The sequence below is a fragment of the Bombus affinis genome, chromosome 9, assembly GCF_024516045.1.
Source record: "Bombus affinis isolate iyBomAffi1 chromosome 9, iyBomAffi1.2, whole genome shotgun sequence".
Lineage (NCBI taxonomy): Eukaryota > Metazoa > Arthropoda > Insecta > Hymenoptera > Apidae > Bombus > Bombus affinis.
The window spans coordinates 856,838-875,375 of NC_066352.1; the positions used below are offsets into that span (position 1 = coordinate 856,838).

Here is an 18,538-nt window from a genome sequence, read left to right on the forward strand (position 1 = left end):
AACATTATAGCTTTCATCTTTACGTTTCATGAAAAATCATTCAAATCCTCAAAAATGTATGTATGTATATCTATCTAAAAAATTTCTATAAAAAGTTACGAATTGGTCACTTTATTCATTGTAGTGATAATTCTAGTATTAATAATATAACTTATAGAACAGTGAAAATGTTGAAGATGGGGCATCTGGAAAATATTTGAAAATATTTTTTATACCTAATTAATGTAAATCTTCTTAAAGATAATAAATTTTAAATTACTTCTATACTGTCGGGTAAATTTCGCAATAAATTAAATTTTAGATAAAATTACAAGTATTGATTAACGAATCTAGCAAAGAAGGTGAGCTAGATAACAGAACGTTCGTTCGATAACGTTAAAAATTGCTTATCTTTGAATGTCTGATAGGATGAAACATATATTGGCGATTGGTGATGAACGGATAACGGTTTTTTTACCCACTGTCACGATATAATATCTCAGTTACTATTCTCTCTTACATTAGCAGTCAGTGTATTGAACAATTCAGTTTGCTGTGTATTTTGTTTAGTGAATCGTTAAAAAAAAATCATTTGTATAAGTACGTTTAATTTTTAATTCAACAAACACTGTACTTAGTATTATATTTGCTAGAATTTTTAAAAATAATTATCCATGTCGTTGTTAAAATGTTGTGTAAAGTATGTTATGAATTGTTAATATATTCTTTCTGTTAATTAAATAAATTTCAGTGCTCAAAATTGCAAACGTAAACAACACATGATTGAAAGTTTTTATATATAGTAAGATTTAAATGACAGTCAGTGGATAATGTGAATTGTATAATTATATATTGATAGATAAGTAAATGAATAATTAATTAAATAAAATAACAGAGGAAACATTTCATTTAACTAGAAAAATAAAGTTTTTGCAACGGTGGATCATTGGTGTCAAAGCTTATATGCAGAATGGTAAGAATCTTGTACTTTACGTAATCTTTTTATTAAATGAAATATATTTCTTGTGAATCGAAAGAAGCAAAATGCGAACAAACGTTTGATAGATTTACGATTTCCTTGGAAATAAATTTTTTATCGGCATTTTACCAAATCTAATCATATACATACGTCCGTTCTAGATGGTGAAGGTAAGATGGGATAAATTATTTACAATAAATTAAACGTGTAATTATTTCACTATCGACATATATCCATACTTATATATGGTATGAAAAATACTAAAATATTGACAATAAGAAGATATATAAAGTCGCTTACTGCTGAACGTTCAGGGTCGCCCACATATAATTGCTTCTCGTTAAAAATCTATAAAACACGAGGTCACATTAATTGATTATACTTTTCAAGTTTTTTAATGTATTCAACGCGCTAAAGAAATTCATTCAGAATGTATTACTGTTTTCATTAATTATGGTTTAACGTATATGCGATATGCGTCATGAATAACACAAACGACTATATCCATTTTACATATTTATTTGATATAAAATTTTAAAAAATAATGTACACAATATCAATTCACAAATTACAACACACAATCAGATTTTCATCACTCAAAAAGCATTACAATGGTATATAAGAATAAAGATGTTTGATCCATAAATATAATCTCAGCATATATTTATATGTGTGTGTGTAAGCTATTCTGACTATTAACACTATTCAGTTCTCAAGCTCAGTTGTACTTTACACGTCGCATAATCGTCTGCCTCACTTGTAATATCACGGTAATTCTGAATCAGAATAAACACGCAGTGAAAGAAAAGTACAATGTGGAATCGCCTTGGTAGATGGATTTGCACATGTTACAAGAAGACTGGTTATAAGCACTTATGTTTTTTGGTGAGTGTGAAAGAGCATCTGATCGATAGGGATGACATTCAAACTGAGAAAACAAAAGTCAAGGAGAAATTCATTATACGATTGAATATATATATACATTCATTCTGATTGTTTAATCATTCATTCGTACTTTATGTTATCTGGCCATCTCGTACATTCTCTGCTTTATTTTTACACTTTGCGAACGACATATCTTTTGTTTAGCGTTCGATTAACTGCAGCTCAATAGAAATTCATAGCATCTGCCATCATATCATTATACTCTTTCGTATAAATCATTTTGCTACCAGTTGCTGGAGCAGCCGATGGTGGTCTACCACCATAGATTATTTCTTCCAACTTTTTCCCTAGAGCTAATGCTATCCTGTCCCTCACGTACGTATACCCACCTTGGTTTTTATGTTCTTCTTGGAACCACATTATCTAAATATACAAAACACGTAGCCAGATCCTTACAAAGAAGAATTAGATTGGTTTACCTTAGAATTCGGATACTTCGCTACTTCTTCCGCGAGAAGATGATACGGGAATGGACAAAATTGTTCGAGACGAATGATAACTATTTTATCCTCCAATTGTTTTTCCTGACGTTCCTTGACTAAATCGTAATACACTTTTCCACTACAAATCAACACTTTTTGTATGTTACCTGGTTTGACAAAAGGATCCGAAAGGATAGGTCTAAATGATGTGCCAGATTCCATTTCGGAGAATGACGATAGAGCCATTGGATGACGTAGCAAGGATTTAGGCGTCATAATACACTGCATGAATAGATAAATGGTTATGCCCAGTTCTACGTAAATAATAGAAATAATAAATGTAATTAGAGTAAAATCTGCCTAACCAGTGGTTTTCTGAAAGGCATGTGAATCTGACGACGAAGAGCATGGAAAAGGTTTGCGGGTGTCGTTAAATTGCAGATGATCCAATTTATTTCAAATAATTGCCGTGTCATAATTTGCTCCACGGTCTCTCCTTGGGGTGCTCCCGGTTCCGTACCCGGAAGATAAATATAATCGTCGTCGCAAAGCTCGAGATATCGCTCGATTCTCGCAGACGAATGTTCAGGTCCCTGACCTTCCATTCCGTGCGGCAAAAGTAAAACTAATCCTACTTGTCTACCCCATTTCGATTGGCCAGAGCATAAAAGAGTGTCTATAGTAACCTAAATATAATTAATTTTTCCTAATTTTAAATTTTAACCTTATAATAACAGAGATTGTATCAAATTAAGAAGTGATAATATATGATAATGATAACGTTCTTTTCGAAAACATATATATTGATCTTTCACAACAAAATCAAAGGATATCTTTTGTATACATGATGTATCATTACGATTACCTGACACGTATTTGCGAAATCACCAAACTGGCCTTCCCACATCGTCAAAGTGTTATGATTGTAAGCCGAGTAACCTAACTCGAATCCTATACTCATAATCATGCAATTCATCAGTTTCTTATCGTAACTGCTTTTTTAAAAGATATTGCCTGTTTACAAGACTCACCGCAAACACCATATTCCGACAACGAAGAGTTAGAAACCGTGTATAATGCTTGTCCCGGAAACACATCGTGCAGAATATTTTTGAACGTTTTATCTTTGTTTTGATCGTGAATAATGTGAATGCGGTGAGAAAAGGTGCCTCGCTCGACATCCTCGCCGGACAACCTCACGTGGTGGCCTTCTTTCAACAGACTGAGAAAAGCTAAGCATTCGCCCATCGCCCAATCTGCTTGCCGAGCTTCCATTAACTGAGCTCTTTTGTCCATTACCCTCAGCACCTGCGTTAAAATGTTAAATCGTTTCGGCATAGCTGTCTCAGCCAAACGCTTTCGAAGAATACTCCGATAGCATATCAGTATGTTCTTAGTATCGAGGAAAACAACTGAAATGTGTAATATGTCGAAACACGGAAACATAAAAAAATAAATAGACCATACCTTAATATTTATTCATTTAATCACCGTATACCTGACTGTGAGAATCAATATCTTTGGGAGGAGTTGATATTGCTTTACAAATTGTCTTCATAGTTTCCATGTCGATGCCGGTGGATGGTATCTTATTGTTGGGACTTTGATTAGCAAAGAAGTCAGACCATGGTATATCGTGCCAGTCGCTCAAATGCAACGAATCTATCGTTTTCGCCTTTTCGAACTCTGTTTCGCAGTAGTCAAAATATTTTTCAGTTTCCTAGATAAATTGAAAAATAGTACGAGATAGAACGGACGACTAAAAACTTATCAATATATGGAATAGTAATCAGATCTGTATGCACTTCTTTCGCAATCGCTTCGGTAATAACTCCTTCTCTGAGCAATTTTTCCGTATAAATGGTAAGTACGTTCGGGTGCGTTTTTATACGTTTATACATTAATGGTTGCGTAAGCATCGGCTCGTCCAATTCGTTGTGTCCGAATCTTCGATATCCCACGATGTCCAGAACAACGTCGTTGTGGAACATTGTCCTGTATCATTAATTTCCAAGTGACAGAAAAATGATTCCTATATTGATATAAAAATAGGACATATAAGTACCTATACTCTGCAGCAACTTTGCTACAATAAGCTACTAAATCAGGATCGTCAGCATGCATGTGAAATATAGGGGCATTTACAACACGTGCTACATCCGTGCAATGAACGCTGGACCGGGAATATCTTGGATCAGTGGTGAAACCGATCTAGATTTGATCGATGTCGTTAAAACAATTGATCATTTATTAGGTCCGATTGTAGTAACAAATGGATATCATTACCTGATTGTTAATTACAAGATGAAGGACACCACCAGTCGTGTAATTTGGCAAATTAGTTAAATGCATCGTTTCATAAACGATACCTTGCCCCGAAAAGGCGGCATCGCCATGAACCAAAATAGCCATTGACTTCCTACCAACTGGAATAAACAAACTTTTAATCATAAATTTCTTGATCAGCAGTCAACATAGACGCATACGTACATTTAGCATCGTTTTTTTCCACTTGCTCGGCTCGAACTCGACCGACCACGACAGGATCGATTGCTTCCAAATGAGATGGATTAGCCATCATAGAAATAAGAATCTTCTTGTTGGATCTGCAAAGAATTTCGATTGAATTATTTATAATTTCATAAATTATGTCACTTATATAATAACGTGACTTTTTACCTTTCTAAAATTCTTTCCGCGTGCGTTCCCAAGTGATACTTTACGTCACCAGAACCGAAACCTTCCAAAGGAATCGGATGAAACTGAGTAAGAAGTTGATGCAGTGGTTTGAAACAAACATTGATCAAGGTGTTCAACCGTCCTCGATGAGCCATTCCTATCACAGCGCTTTCTACTCCTGTGAATATGTTACGTCTTTCGGCCGATGCAAATGAAAATAACTTTTTCAATAATTCATTAATTTTATTACCATTTTCTGCTGATGTTTCTAAGCACTGTATCATCGATGGTATGAAAGCTTCGGATCCCTCCAAACCGAATCTTTTTTCAGTAGGGAATTTTCGCGCCAAAAAGCCTTCGAACGTTACTGCTCTCATAATGTTCACCCAAATGAATTTTCTATGATCAGCTGGTAATTCCCAAGCTCCAGGTACTTCAAACTTCTGTCTCAACCAATCTAACTGGAAAGGTTTGGCGAAGTAATTCTTCATATAATACTCGATGTAATTTCTACGTTTCAAATACCTTTCAACCACTACTTTTCTTTTATTTAACAATCCAATTACTTATTTTTCTTTGTTCTTCCTTATTCTCTTTAAGAGACAATACTTACTACAACAAGATCGTGAATGTAGGTGTACTCGAGACCTAAATGACCACAATAAACTTGGTTCAATCTCATTAGTATTTCGCGTAAAGGAAGATTTCGTTTAGGACCACCAATCACGGTGAATGGAGCAAGAGGAAATTCTCTGTCCATATCAGCCTCGGTCATTCCTTTCAAATGTTCTCGTACCACGATCGCGGGTGGTAAATTAGAAGTGCCTTGAAGCTTATACGATTCTGGATTTTGTATGCCCAGTGGATCGGTATCGGCTATTAAATGACCACGTGCCTTAAACCAATAAAGACGAACCTGACGATCTATTCGAGTGAATTTACTAAGGTGAATTTAACTTTAGGTCTTGATTGATGAGTGATACCTGATAAGCTCGAATCGTGGCATTAATATCAAGAGCTCCATTTATAAATTGTTCACCTTGCATGTCACTGCTGGACTTGGATTCTCCACTCTTTTGAGAACTTGATGCTATTCGGTAACAAGATGACGATATATTTTGTTTTAAACATAGTACAGTGCAAAAGTCATCGGCCACTTACTAAATGAAAATATTTTGTACTTACGTACGTGTTTAATTCAAGAATGATTGGTAGCTCGCTAAAAGAATATTCAACGATTTGAAATAATTAACGACTTATGTAATCCTATTCTATCCTGTCGCAGAAAAAATCTCTCGCGATTCTTGTCAAACAATTTTTGAATAAACTCGCATCCTATTATTTACCACTACATATGTCTTTAATATCTCGAACAATTTATTTATATTCTTTGCCTTGCTCTTCTCTCCATACTGGCTCTAAGTCATCTCATATGTGTTTTGTAACATTTAATTTACCGAAATGTCTAGAAAAAATCGTGAACCAGCAGAGATGACAAACAAGTAGTATTGTTAAATGAAATATCTAAAGATTCGTTTGTATGTAACTCCGTGTAGAAATATTTCCTGAAAGTATGACGGATTACCATTGCTAGATCGTTATCGTAGATGGCCCAAGACTTGTATACTGTACATGTATAGTTTTTTTAAAAAACCATATCGTAATATTACATACAGTGAAACTTCGTTTGTATATAATCTTAATAGGGAACAAGTAATTTATATAAACGGAATATTGTAATCTATCATAAACATACTATTAAACTCTAGAGAAAAGACCACCTGATAATGGTGAATTTGACGGTTTCGTATTAGAAGATAATTCAACTCGAGTGGACGCAGGTGTTGTCAAGTTAGAAGCTGATGAATACCCCGATGAGGTGGAGAATTTCGGTGAGCTGGAAGCTATTGGCTCCGGCAGATTATCAGCATAAGTTAATCTAAAATAGGTATCCCACGAAGTGCTGACGGACTTCGGATCTTTCCTCCACAACTGGTACATGTGATCCAAGTACTGACTGTTATTCATGTTCAAGACGTAGTCGTACCTATTGCTCTTACGACCGCCTTTCTGGTCATCATGGTGGAAACGCACTTTGTACTGTTGCGGCTCGAACGGCACGAATAGGCAACGTTTGAATATCCGATGTTGGTCATTACGGGACTTGAACAAGCGATTCACACACGAGACGAAAAGTCGAAAGCTATTATAAGATTGTGATTTCGTGTACATGTCCCCATTTGATGTTATTCGCGATCAAGATGCTGAAAATTTTCTACAAACACTTTCGAAATTTTAAACTTAATCGTCAAACGTATCGCATTTGAACCCGGGATCATGGCATCGTGACACCTGACTGTTTGGAAGGTCGCTCTGTCGACTAACTTCGGCTAATATTCTTTAAATTCTTGTACGAAGTTGCTCACTTCTCAAAGTTAAAATTTAGTACTTTGCCTTTTACAATAAATTAAAAGAGGATAATTTAAAAGAAAGAATCATTCGTGTTTGAATTTACAGAATATATATATGCCTGTACCTGGATGCATGTACATTCATATGTTCCTCAAAGAAAGACTTTAAATCATAATAAATAAATTTGCCTAATTTTTTCAAAAGTATCTATCTTCTTTAACATTACATGAAAAACAGTGAAACTAGATCGATTGATAAAGCTGCAACTTCTCTCGCCGTTCTCGCTGTACGTTCTTGATATGGCACCAAGCTTCTTATCGATACTTTCTCGCAGAATGTTTGAGATAGGAACAGTAATTCGGCATTACATGATAAAGTGAGATGAAATGACGCAACATGTCACGCAACCCTTAGATGATTTGATTAACCTGCCCTATATAGATGTGCAATTTGACATAACATCTTTCGGTAAAAGAATATTGCACTTTATTCGCAGAAGATGGTTCAAGCCGAAGAAATTATTACGCGTGCCAGTCTTCCTAAGAACCCAATATTCCTTTTCCCACGCGGTCCTTTTTGTGAAAGCAAGTGCACTAAATGCTTATTGACAATCTAAGTTATGAATCTATTACTTTCGGCTTTCTAATTAATTAAAATGCTTTTATATACGTAGGGCAACGCGATATCGTTGTACGCAGATCATAGGGTTATAACTATTAGCCCGAGTAACGATCCAAAGGAAACAATTTTTCCGAGCAATCACATAGTCTCTAAAAAGGTAAGTATTACAATTAGCAAACAAAAATATCGATCTAGCGCGTAATTCATTTTTTGATCGCTTCATTTACAGTACACAATATGGAACTTTCTACCAAAGAATCTCTTTGAGCAGTTCAGACGGATTGCAAATTTTTATTTTCTCATAATGACAATAATATCTGTGATGATAATATCTCCGATTTCTCCGTTAACCAGCATTCTACCGCTGAGTTTCGTCGTATTTGTAACCGCGTGTAAGCAAGGCTACGAAGATTATAATCGTTACATAGCAGACAAACGAATAAATCGAACATTCATCACAGTGATCCGTAATAAATGTTTACAGGTGGGTGCAATTGTATTGGCGTATCTGAAAAAATTGGTTCGATATGGTGGCATGATAGAAGAGCGACGCGTATAAACAATTACTAATTCTTAGATATCTGCGGAAACAAATCCTAAAAGTGTCCACTGTTAGGATAGGAACGTCACAATTATCCGATTTATATTATTTATATTATCTAAGAAAACGTTTTATAGCTTGTATTAGAGATCAGAAGAAAAATTAAAGAAAAAAGACGTTTGACTTGCTAAATAATTAATTAATAATATCTTATTTCAAACCGATTCCCTGAAAAATTTACTTTTCTTTCCGTAGAGAATTTACGTCACTCTTGTAACAAATTTCTTGTAAAGATCTCTTTATCTGTCACCAATCGAAAGTTAAACTTGAAAGTACAGAAATTACACTTTGTACAACAAAGAGTGTTGTAACAACCACGACCGATAAGATATCAAAAATACGATAATAATAGAAATTGAGAAGGGACGGATGTTACGTCTGTGTTTGTAAACATTCTCATACCTTTTACGATAAACCAATATGATATAATAATTTACAACATCGAAAGTAAAGTAGTAATATAAAAATCAAGAGGAGAGAAACATTTCAAACAACTTTTCTTTATTTTACATTTCTAGAACGTGCCTTGCGAAGAAATAGTAGTTGGAGATTTAGTGAAGGTGTATCGCGAGCAAGATGTTCCTTGCGATCTTTTGCTTCTTTTTAGCACGGATAACACGGAACGCTGCTATATCACCACATCGAATCTCGATGGTGAAACCAATCTAAAAGCAAGTAATTCTTTCTTAATCGAATTAGCACGTTGAATGCCACGCCAGTTTTCCAAGTTTTGGCCGTGGCGCCATGATAAAGTTTTTATTATACGATACATACGATATAATGTTGAAATATTACCTACAAGAGGTATCGTACGGTGTATAATCATCATTGATGAATTTATCTCACTGAGATCATCGGTGACCTCCATGGCACTGTAGTGTAATTTCTCTCGATTCACTTATTTTTTGCGATTATCAATTATCTCATATTGTTTCTTCGCGTTGGATAAACGTATGGATAAACCATAATCCACAAACGGACCGTCACAAGATTTAGCATTTATTACTCTACTGTGTAACGGTACTCGACAATAGATCTTCCAACGGTTTCTATCCCTTGGCGTACTACACAAAAACTTCATCCTTCGGACAAGATAATTGCTAAATATCGAAAGATCTAAATGGCATATCATCGATTAGCCTAAAGACCCGCTATAAATCTTAGGATTTTCTAGTTAAGATCCTTCAAACTGAACAAATATCTTTTAATCTTAGCTTTCCTTAATTTATTACCTACTACGAAAACAATACGGGAAATCCGGTTTTTATCAGATACGATACTTCCTGCTAGAAACTTTCTCTCGAGGGCAGTTAGCATCGTTCCTCAACCACCAACCTAGTAGATTAACCAATTAACAGCGACGTCCATTTTCCTCAGTTTCCTATCGAAAACTTTGAGAATTGTTAAGGGGGTATTCTAGTCTACAAATTTGAAAAAATCGAAAATTTTTTGTTCATATTTCCAAAGTTTATACATTCAAGGGTATGTCCTTAAAAGGATTTTACAAAATTTCAATTATTTTATGAGTTACAACCATTTTTGTGACGCGGCATCTGCTCCGGTTCAACCGGAACAAATGAACAATAGACGAAAGTGCCCGAGTACCTACGTATGAATACCCTCATAAAATCTTGTATATTGTATTTTATCCCTTTTTAATGTATTTTTAATTCAACAATTCAATTGGGACGATGTTTGGGTTCTTTGGGGATGTAACGAATCGTTAAATTCGTTAATATGGACTTTTGCTCCGAAGCACACCCGCACAGGAACGCAGACAATTCAAATTTCCACTTTCCTCGCAGTATATATTTTTAATGAAGGTTTTATACCCATATTAAAAATCTTAAATGTCATGGGAATCACGATTGGCCCAGAAGAGACTGCTCGTCTCCATAAAAGAATTTCGGAGAATGAGCAGTTTGAAGTAGAGGAAGGTTTCTTGTGTAGAGCAGGAATCGCCGATTAAGAATATGTAAATATGCTGTACCATTCTATGAGTAAAATTGCCGGAAACTTGTTTCAAAACATTTTTTTTCTTTTTTTTTTTATTTAATTCTTTTCGTTCTCAATTTGTCCAATTTGGACATTTGGCAGAATTGATTTAAAACTTTAAACGTATTTTTCTCGAAACTATTTTTTTCGGGTTCGTGTGCGCGATATCAGGGAGTTTTAATGAACAATGAATGTTCTTTATGCATTCCTCTATCGCCTCAACCACGCTCAGATCAAAATTTTTAATTTTACTATTTTTAAAAAATTCTGAATTGCCAGAAAAACATGCCAAAAAGGAAAGTTTTTTCAAACGGTCGCCATTTTGTGAAAAAATATTTTTTTAACTTTTCCAAGATTCATACTATAGCGACATCTATACTAATTAAGAATTCGTTCGGCTTTTTTGCTTCACATGACCAGAAGGGTTGAAATCATGCACGTCAGGACACCCTTTTTTTGGACCCCCCAATTTACCAGCTAATAACTTTGTGAATTTTGAGTTTTTTTAGTTAATTTTTTTATGTAATCTTAAAATATCGATAAACAAATGATAAAAAATGGACAGTAAAAATATTTTTTGTTTCGTTCGTACAGAGCTTCAAATACCGCCCGAAATTTATGCCTCTAGATTAGAATACACTTAGATATATCCGAGTGTTTCTTCAGCACTTATCACGCCCTATACACTTCAACTATCAAACGTAAATATTACGGGCATAGTATGGGTCATCGTACTACACAGGTCGTACGAATGGCTCGAAGACTGCGCGAGCTTGTTTACATTTTCGGCCCAAAATTCTCGAACGTAAATCGTAGGGTAAGGTAATTGTCATTAAACGTATTTCAAGTCGAAACGTTCCTTAGGTTTATTGTTCACTCGGATAAAAGGGGGATTTCCCATGTTCGACAGCCACTGGATAATAGATCTATATTTCATGTATAAATAAAACTATTTTTATATGCTTTATACTGCATTAATTTCGTCGCACCATTTTAACAACGATGGTAATAATAAAAAATGTATAACTATTGTCATTTGTTCAAATTATATACTTTTTATTAATCTTGGTGCGCCGGTCACCGATGATCCCCGCGGCATTCAACGTGTTAAGGAACCGATTTCATAATAAAAAACTTTGGAATAGCTGTGTCGATGATATTTATCAAAATATTATTTGTTTAGGCTGTGATGATTCCAAAAATACTCACGAAAATGACCATGCCACAAATAGCATCTATGGAAGCTACTGTTACTTGCCAGCATCCTTCGTCCGATCTCTATGCTTTTCATGGCAAACTGGAAATAAATACTGAGAACAATGAAATAGCCAATGGACATCTAACGATTAATAATTTATTGCTTCGTGGGTCCAGATTAAAAGACACAGATTATATTATCGGTTGTGCGATTTACACAGGTCACGATACAAAACTGTCCCTCAATTCCAAGATAAAGAGCAACAAATTCTCCACGGCTGAAAAGTAAGCGCATTGAAAAATGCAAAATGCTCATAGAATGTGAAAACTGATATAGTTAAGTGAAATGAAAAGTATCTATAAGCAGTGGACGTTTCTTTATAGATCCATCAACAAACACATCACCTCGTTTATCGTCTTACTTCTGGTCGAGGTACTAGAATCTTGTGTAATGAAAGTCATAACAGAGGCGAATGCGAAATGGGAATCGTATCTTGGTACTATCCAGTCCATTACTTTCGGTTCATTGGCTACGGATTTTCTGAGCTTCACCATTCTATACAATTACATTGTGCCGATATCATTGTACGTTACAATAGGTAAAAATCATGTTTTTTTATCCTTTCTTCGTCCTAAAAATATTTTTGCCGCGCGATACCAAATTATCATTGTTCAGAATTGCAATTCTATCGATTAAATCTTGCCACGATTAATCTCAAATTAATCGCGATGCAAATAGGAAAATCTCTAACAAGTTCCAATCAATTGTTCTCGTTACAGAATTACAAAAATTCCTCGGTTCGTTTTTCTTCAGCTGGGATCTCGATATGTATGACGAAGTCACGAATCAACCGGCATTGGCCAACACGTCGGATCTAAACGAGGAGCTTGGACAAGTCGAATATTTGTTCGTGGACAAGACCGGTACACTCACGGAAAATCTGATGGTGTTCAGGCGAGCCTCGATCAATGGAAAAGTTTATATCGAAAAAGATTGCGATGGTAATTTATATTTATTACCTCCAAACGGGGACGAAAATCAAGCAATCCAATTAAAAACTTGGGAGGTAATATCGCATTTACAATGGGAGAAAGTCTTCCTTTAAGTCCATGTTTAATATAATTTTTGATCAAATTCTAGCCAGACATTTGGCATTTTATGATAAGCCTTTCTCTGTGCCACTCGGTTCAAATTTCACCTCCGAGTCAGACGCCCGGTGTTATCGCTAGACGCACGGAATATCGCGCCAGTTTTAAACAAAAAAAGATCCTGCAGGTGAACAGTTCCTTGCTGATGGATCCGAATTTACCGGAGTATCAGGTAAAAATATTTATCTCGTAGGTGAACATAAATCACGCGTGTTAACATTGCCATATGTTTTTGTTTCTTTGCGAAATGCTGAAAAATCCTTTCGTTTCATATGACACGTCGACACGTCGTGTTAACGTAATTCATAACGAACGAAAGACAAAGCTGTACGAAAACATCGATATTTTATGCGAATTAATCGAAGCTAATTTGATTATCGGTCGAACATTTAAAAATATTTGATCACTATGCGGTAGGCAGCATCAGCAGACGAAAAAGCTTTGGTCGAGGCCAGTGCCAGATGCGGGGTGGTCTTCCAAAAATGCACCAACGACGTGATAGAGTTAAAAATTTATAAGAATATTTTGACCTACGAAAAGCTCGAAGTTTTAGAATTTACTTCCGGTTAGTATTAAGAAGATCTATAGAATCGTCAATGGAATCGCAGATTTTTTAAATCGCTAACTCTTTGTCAATAGAACGCAAAAGGATGTCGGTTATAGTGAAAGACACTGCTGGAGATTTCTGGTTATATTGCAAAGGGGCCGACTCCGCTATGTTACCACTGATTGTCTCAGGAAAAATCAACGAAGCTATCACACACGTAGCCGATTTTTCAATGGTTAGTCGATTCCTGCACTAAATTCGTGCACTTACATTACTGTGAATTCGATCGTTACTTCTTACATATGTATCGTTAACAAATTTTTTAGAGAGGTCTTCGAACCCTAGTTGTTGGCTATAAGAAAATGAACCAGATCGAATACGATCGACTATTACAGAGGGTGGAACAAGCTAGACAAATAATCGGAATGGAACGAGCGGTATACATGCAGCGGGCTTATGATCAGATGGAAAGCGGGCTCACTCTATTAGGTGTGACAGCTGTTGAGGATCGTCTTCAAGAAGGTGTGCCGGAAACATTGGAGTGCTTGCAAGTAGCCGGTATTAAAGTTCGTAGGATTAATACCAAGAACAAGAAGAAAAAAAGAAGACGCTCTGTCAAGATCTCACGATTTCTTTTTTATTTAGGTGTGGGTGTTGACTGGCGACAAAGCAGAAACTGCGGAAAATATAGCGTTTCTTTGTGGTCAATTCAAGAGTGGTACCGAAGTACTAAGAATGTTAGAAGTAACCATAGGGCAAACTTGTCTAGTTAAACTTACGAATTTTGAGTACGTACAATTTAATTATTTCTCATACGATCGTTCCAACTTTAATTCATACTGTTATTCTATTTGGTTTCATACGATTCCAGGCGAAGAATTATCCTCGAACCTTACAGACAGTACGGATTACTAGTCGATGGCTGCAGTATTGCAACTGCACTAAAGGACCATGCGGCACAATTCAGATCAGTCGCAATGGCCTGCGATGCAGTTGTTTGTTGTAGGCTAACGCCATTGCAGAAAAGCCAAGTAAGTTTATCGTAAGAAGAGAAAAATGCATTTTATATAATATTTTTTGATTTTTAATGTTTATAAGATTTTCTTAAATCTGTGCAGATTGTAAGCCTGGTTAAAAAAGCAAAGAACAAACCGCATACCGCGGCCGTTGGCGACGGAGGAAACGATGTCTCGATGATACAAGAAGCTCATGTCGGAATCGGAATAATGGGCAAAGAAGGCCGGCAAGCGACCATGTGCTCCGATTTCGCGATAGCGAAATTTAAATTTTTAAAGAAGGTTCTACTGGTACACGGACATTGGTACTATCTAAGAGTCAGCACTTTGACGCAATATTTTTTTTACAAGAATTTTATCTTCATTACGCCGCAAGTGTTGTACAACACGTATTGCGGCTTTTCTGCACAGGTAAGACACTTATGAAACAGATGTTCACTTACAATTATATGCAAATGATTTCATTTTACGATCTACGTATTTTCAGGCATTTTACGATGCATTATTCTTAATGCTTTTCAATGTATTATTTACATCGTTGCCAATATTGGCGTACGGATTGTTCGAACAGAATTTCACTGCCGATAAACTATTATGCAAACCATATTTGTACAAATTGCATCGGCACAATTATTTATTAAGTAAATGGCAATTTTTTGTATGGAGCGCTCTAGGTAAAGTAGATAATTCATTAACAATGATCAAACTTGAGAAGATTTCACGATATATTTCACCTAATATATTCTTCCAGCTTTATGGCATACCCTTGCCATATATTATATGTCACATGTGTACATATCCATCAATCCTGTTATACTGCATAATAATACATCAGTAGATCAGTGGGCATTTAGTACATTTGTTTTTCATTTAGTTACATTAGTGGCCAATGTGCAGGTATATCAAATATAATATTTTTATTTCATAAGAAAATACGTTACACCAAGTTCTCTATGATTTCCAATTTTTAGATACTATTGCGTAGTTGCTATTGGACGCTACCCCTCGTATTATCAGTAACATTATCAGAACTAACATTCCTTGTATTTGCGATTCTTTATTCATTCGTGCACGTGTAAGTAACAATATTACAAACCTCGCAATCGTAAAACCTACAATTTTGTCCCATTTCTCTGACATATCTTTTACATTTGTTTCGCAGACGATATGACGGCGATATGCTGAAAGTTTTCCCGACGTTATTATCATCGTTGACATTCTGGTTCTTAACCATCGTCATTGTTATGGTTTGTCTAATCCCCGACTGTTTAGTCATTATATACAACAACTATAGACCAGTTCGTATAATGAGAAGAAATGAAGAAACACGGCAGTATACTAACAGTAACAATACCAGTGATAACACGGAAAACGTACTGTTACAAGCATATCTATACAGGGTGGTTGGTAACTGGTGGTACAAGCGGAAAGGGGATGATTCTACGCGAAAAAAGAGGACGAAAATATAGGATAAAAATTTTTCGTTTGAGGCTTTGTTTTCGAGAAAATCGACTTTGAATTTTCGCCCCTTTTCCGCTTGTACCACCAGTTACCAATCACCCTGTATATATACATTCGAATAAGTCAATATCCCAAACCCCCATAATGAACCAACATCATATATTTTTAGACGCAACGCTTTTTCAACAGGATCCCATGGAAATTCAACTTTATATTGCGAAAAGCTAAATAAACTGAAACCAGATCGGAGCATTCCGATTCTAATTAAATTAATAAATTGTTTCTCGTATCATAAGGAACGTAAGTCATTCATTAATTTATTAATTTATCATTCGTTCATCGGGCAGAATACATAAATATGTTTATCATTAAACTCCAAAGCCAGTTGTAACGTACTAGTAAAATTATGTTACGCGTTACTATTGTATTGCATCGTTTATCATTAAACTCTAAAGCCAGTTGTAACGTACTAGTAAAATTATGTTACGCGTACATATCTATAATTGCTTGATTGAAACAATGTAACATTGTTGCAACTCGGATAAAAGTAGTAACTAGTAGTAACTAGTAAGATTCATTCATGACAAATGCATTTTTATATAAACATTGTATTCATATAAATATTATAATCGCAGTATAGTTATGATACAGATACTAGCATAGATAAGTCTGTTAATAAATGTAAATCGTATTTTAACGAACGTATAGTATGATTTTATACGATTTGGAGTGACTCAGGAGTCACGTTCTTAAACAATTTATAATTTACGTATTTATATACTGATTCCAAGGTAATTCTTTGATCACTTCGAACAATATAATTTAGCGAATACAATGCACGTGTTGTTGCAGATTCACAGCGTACTATAAGGAAGATTATTTTATATAATGAGTCTCTGCAATTATCGATTGTAAATTAATATAGAATACAACTGTAGGATGAAAATACGTACTTTTGTACTTTATGACTGAAATACGAACGAATTTTATTTTTTAAGCGACCGAATTTTATAATAAAAATTTAATAAATATATATACATATATTTTTTTCACTGGTCCACAAACTATTTATTACAAATAAATATAAAACTAATTTCATATCGAAAAAATAGATAAGTTTAATTCATATCATAGACAAACATACAGCATAAACTTCGCATCTTATAGCACTTTGTCCCCTATCTTCTGAAATACTGATCGTGTAAAAAATCAGAGTATTTCTTGTACCTTCTACGATTTACAGTCATGGGTGCTGGAATTATACTTAACAAATAAAATTGGTAAAGTCAGTTGAAACATTGAAATATTTCGATCATGAATATCTTAAACATGATATTTTTTACATGTATTATAGATAGTGTTGATAGTTACAGAATTTTTTAATAAATTAAACAAAGCTAAAACAAATTTAATTTCCAATACACGCGTCAGATATAAAAGTATTAACTATATGTGTACATATTTGATTTGCAAGTTCTAATTTTGTTAAACTTTTTTGTCGAGAACGATACATATTTGATAAAGATTCATAATTAGTACTTATTTAGACAACATTTTTCCGTACCAAATGAAATATTGCGTATGTACTTACTTTAGATAAATGATGACAAGTTATAAAAAGTACTTTAACTTAGCCACTTAGTAAGTTGAAGTTTAGTTTACATTCTTTACCTTCGATACTTTCACCAAAGGATGGCGTTAAATACAAAATCCTAACTTCTCGATCGTAGCGTTTTATGGTGGCCGATTTGTAAAATACTATTCCCGACATTAAATAGTTTATTACCCCTTCCATTGGAGTTTCAGACCTATGCATATGATCGTGGTTCAGACACTAAAAGTCTTACCCCCACCACTATTATATAGAATCGATAATATAGCATGCGATGCGAAAATGATATGAGGAGTCAGATGACCCCCAAAACATGGGACACGAAAAACATTGACTGTCACGTCTACTCTGTACTTCGTCAATGCTATGCCTTTGGCAGTATTTCTACTTCTACCATATTTTTACTTCTATTGACTTTACCAATTTTGGTAGTTGAACCCAAGTTAATCCCTAAATTCACTACTCTAAATTGTAGAAGGCAAAGCAACCTACTGATTTTTTACACGATCGGTATTTCATAAGTTCATAGGTCTATTCTGTACCTCGTCGATGATGCAAGATCTATTCTGTATCATAGAGAAAGATAGAATACATAAATCATATGTTACCGTGTAAATATTAGAATAGGAACGCTGCATCGAGTCCTCTTTCAGTCCTTGCCAAATCAAGCATGTACACTGACGTGGCTCGTTGATATATTTATGATATATTTATTACACAAATATATAATGTGCGTGCATTATTAGACAAAGACATAGGCAGCGTTCTCTTTCTATTCTTATGTCACTTACACACTCTATCTTTATATCTCTATGATCCGATGTACTCGTTTGTGCTGTAAATTTCAAATATCATGTTGCGCTTTTTGTAGTTAATTACAGACATTACCGAGGGATGGAGGCACTGGTAGTAAGGACCCTGGA

The 18,538-nt window shown here is 34.9% G+C and overlaps 2 protein-coding genes across 5 annotated transcripts; one reads left to right on the plus strand and one right to left on the minus strand.

Annotated features, from left to right (window-relative positions):
• Positions 1 to 368: 368 nt before the first annotated feature.
• LOC126919924 (phospholipid-transporting ATPase IF-like) lies at positions 369 to 17,036 on the plus strand. 2 transcript variants are annotated; one of them, XM_050729615.1, is made up of 19 exons: positions 369 to 952; positions 8,090 to 8,194; positions 8,267 to 8,521; positions 9,157 to 9,309; positions 11,817 to 12,115; positions 12,215 to 12,429; positions 12,611 to 12,897; positions 12,972 to 13,151; positions 13,397 to 13,544; positions 13,619 to 13,761; positions 13,853 to 14,092; positions 14,172 to 14,314; positions 14,398 to 14,557; positions 14,645 to 14,953; positions 15,030 to 15,216; positions 15,294 to 15,439; positions 15,514 to 15,617; positions 15,705 to 15,915; positions 16,173 to 17,036. In XM_050729615.1, exons 1-19 carry the CDS (start codon positions 950 to 952, stop codon positions 16,233 to 16,235), a joined length of 3,351 nt encoding a protein of 1,116 aa, XP_050585572.1. In that variant the 5' UTR covers positions 369 to 949; the 3' UTR covers positions 16,236 to 17,036. The 2 variants fall into 2 exon arrangements, with proteins under 2 accessions (XP_050585572.1, XP_050585571.1); XM_050729614.1 differs by lacking the exon at positions 369 to 952 and adding an exon at positions 1,696 to 1,843.
• On the minus strand, positions 1,462 to 8,056 carry LOC126919926 (2-oxoglutarate dehydrogenase, mitochondrial-like). 3 transcript variants are annotated; one of them, XR_007711827.1, is made up of 15 exons: positions 6,786 to 8,056; positions 5,988 to 6,094; positions 5,618 to 5,899; positions 5,005 to 5,465; positions 4,816 to 4,931; positions 4,612 to 4,751; positions 4,391 to 4,536; positions 4,131 to 4,320; positions 3,824 to 4,045; positions 3,357 to 3,633; positions 3,191 to 3,276; positions 2,691 to 3,011; positions 2,323 to 2,607; positions 1,974 to 2,266; positions 1,462 to 1,886 (listed from the first exon to the last, which is right to left on the minus strand). XR_007711827.1 is itself a non-coding variant. In XM_050729627.1 (15 exons), the coding sequence occupies exons 1-15, from the start codon at positions 7,234 to 7,236 to the stop codon at positions 2,066 to 2,068; spliced, it is 3,213 nt and encodes a 1,070-aa protein (XP_050585584.1). In that variant the 5' UTR covers positions 7,237 to 8,052; the 3' UTR covers positions 1,462 to 2,065. The 3 variants fall into 3 exon arrangements, 2 of the variants coding, with proteins under 2 accessions (XP_050585584.1, XP_050585583.1); XM_050729627.1 differs by having other exon boundaries at positions 1,462 to 2,266; positions 5,005 to 5,182; positions 5,255 to 5,465; positions 6,786 to 8,052; XM_050729626.1 differs by having other exon boundaries at positions 1,462 to 2,266.
• Positions 17,037 to 18,538: the final 1,502 nt, after the last annotated feature.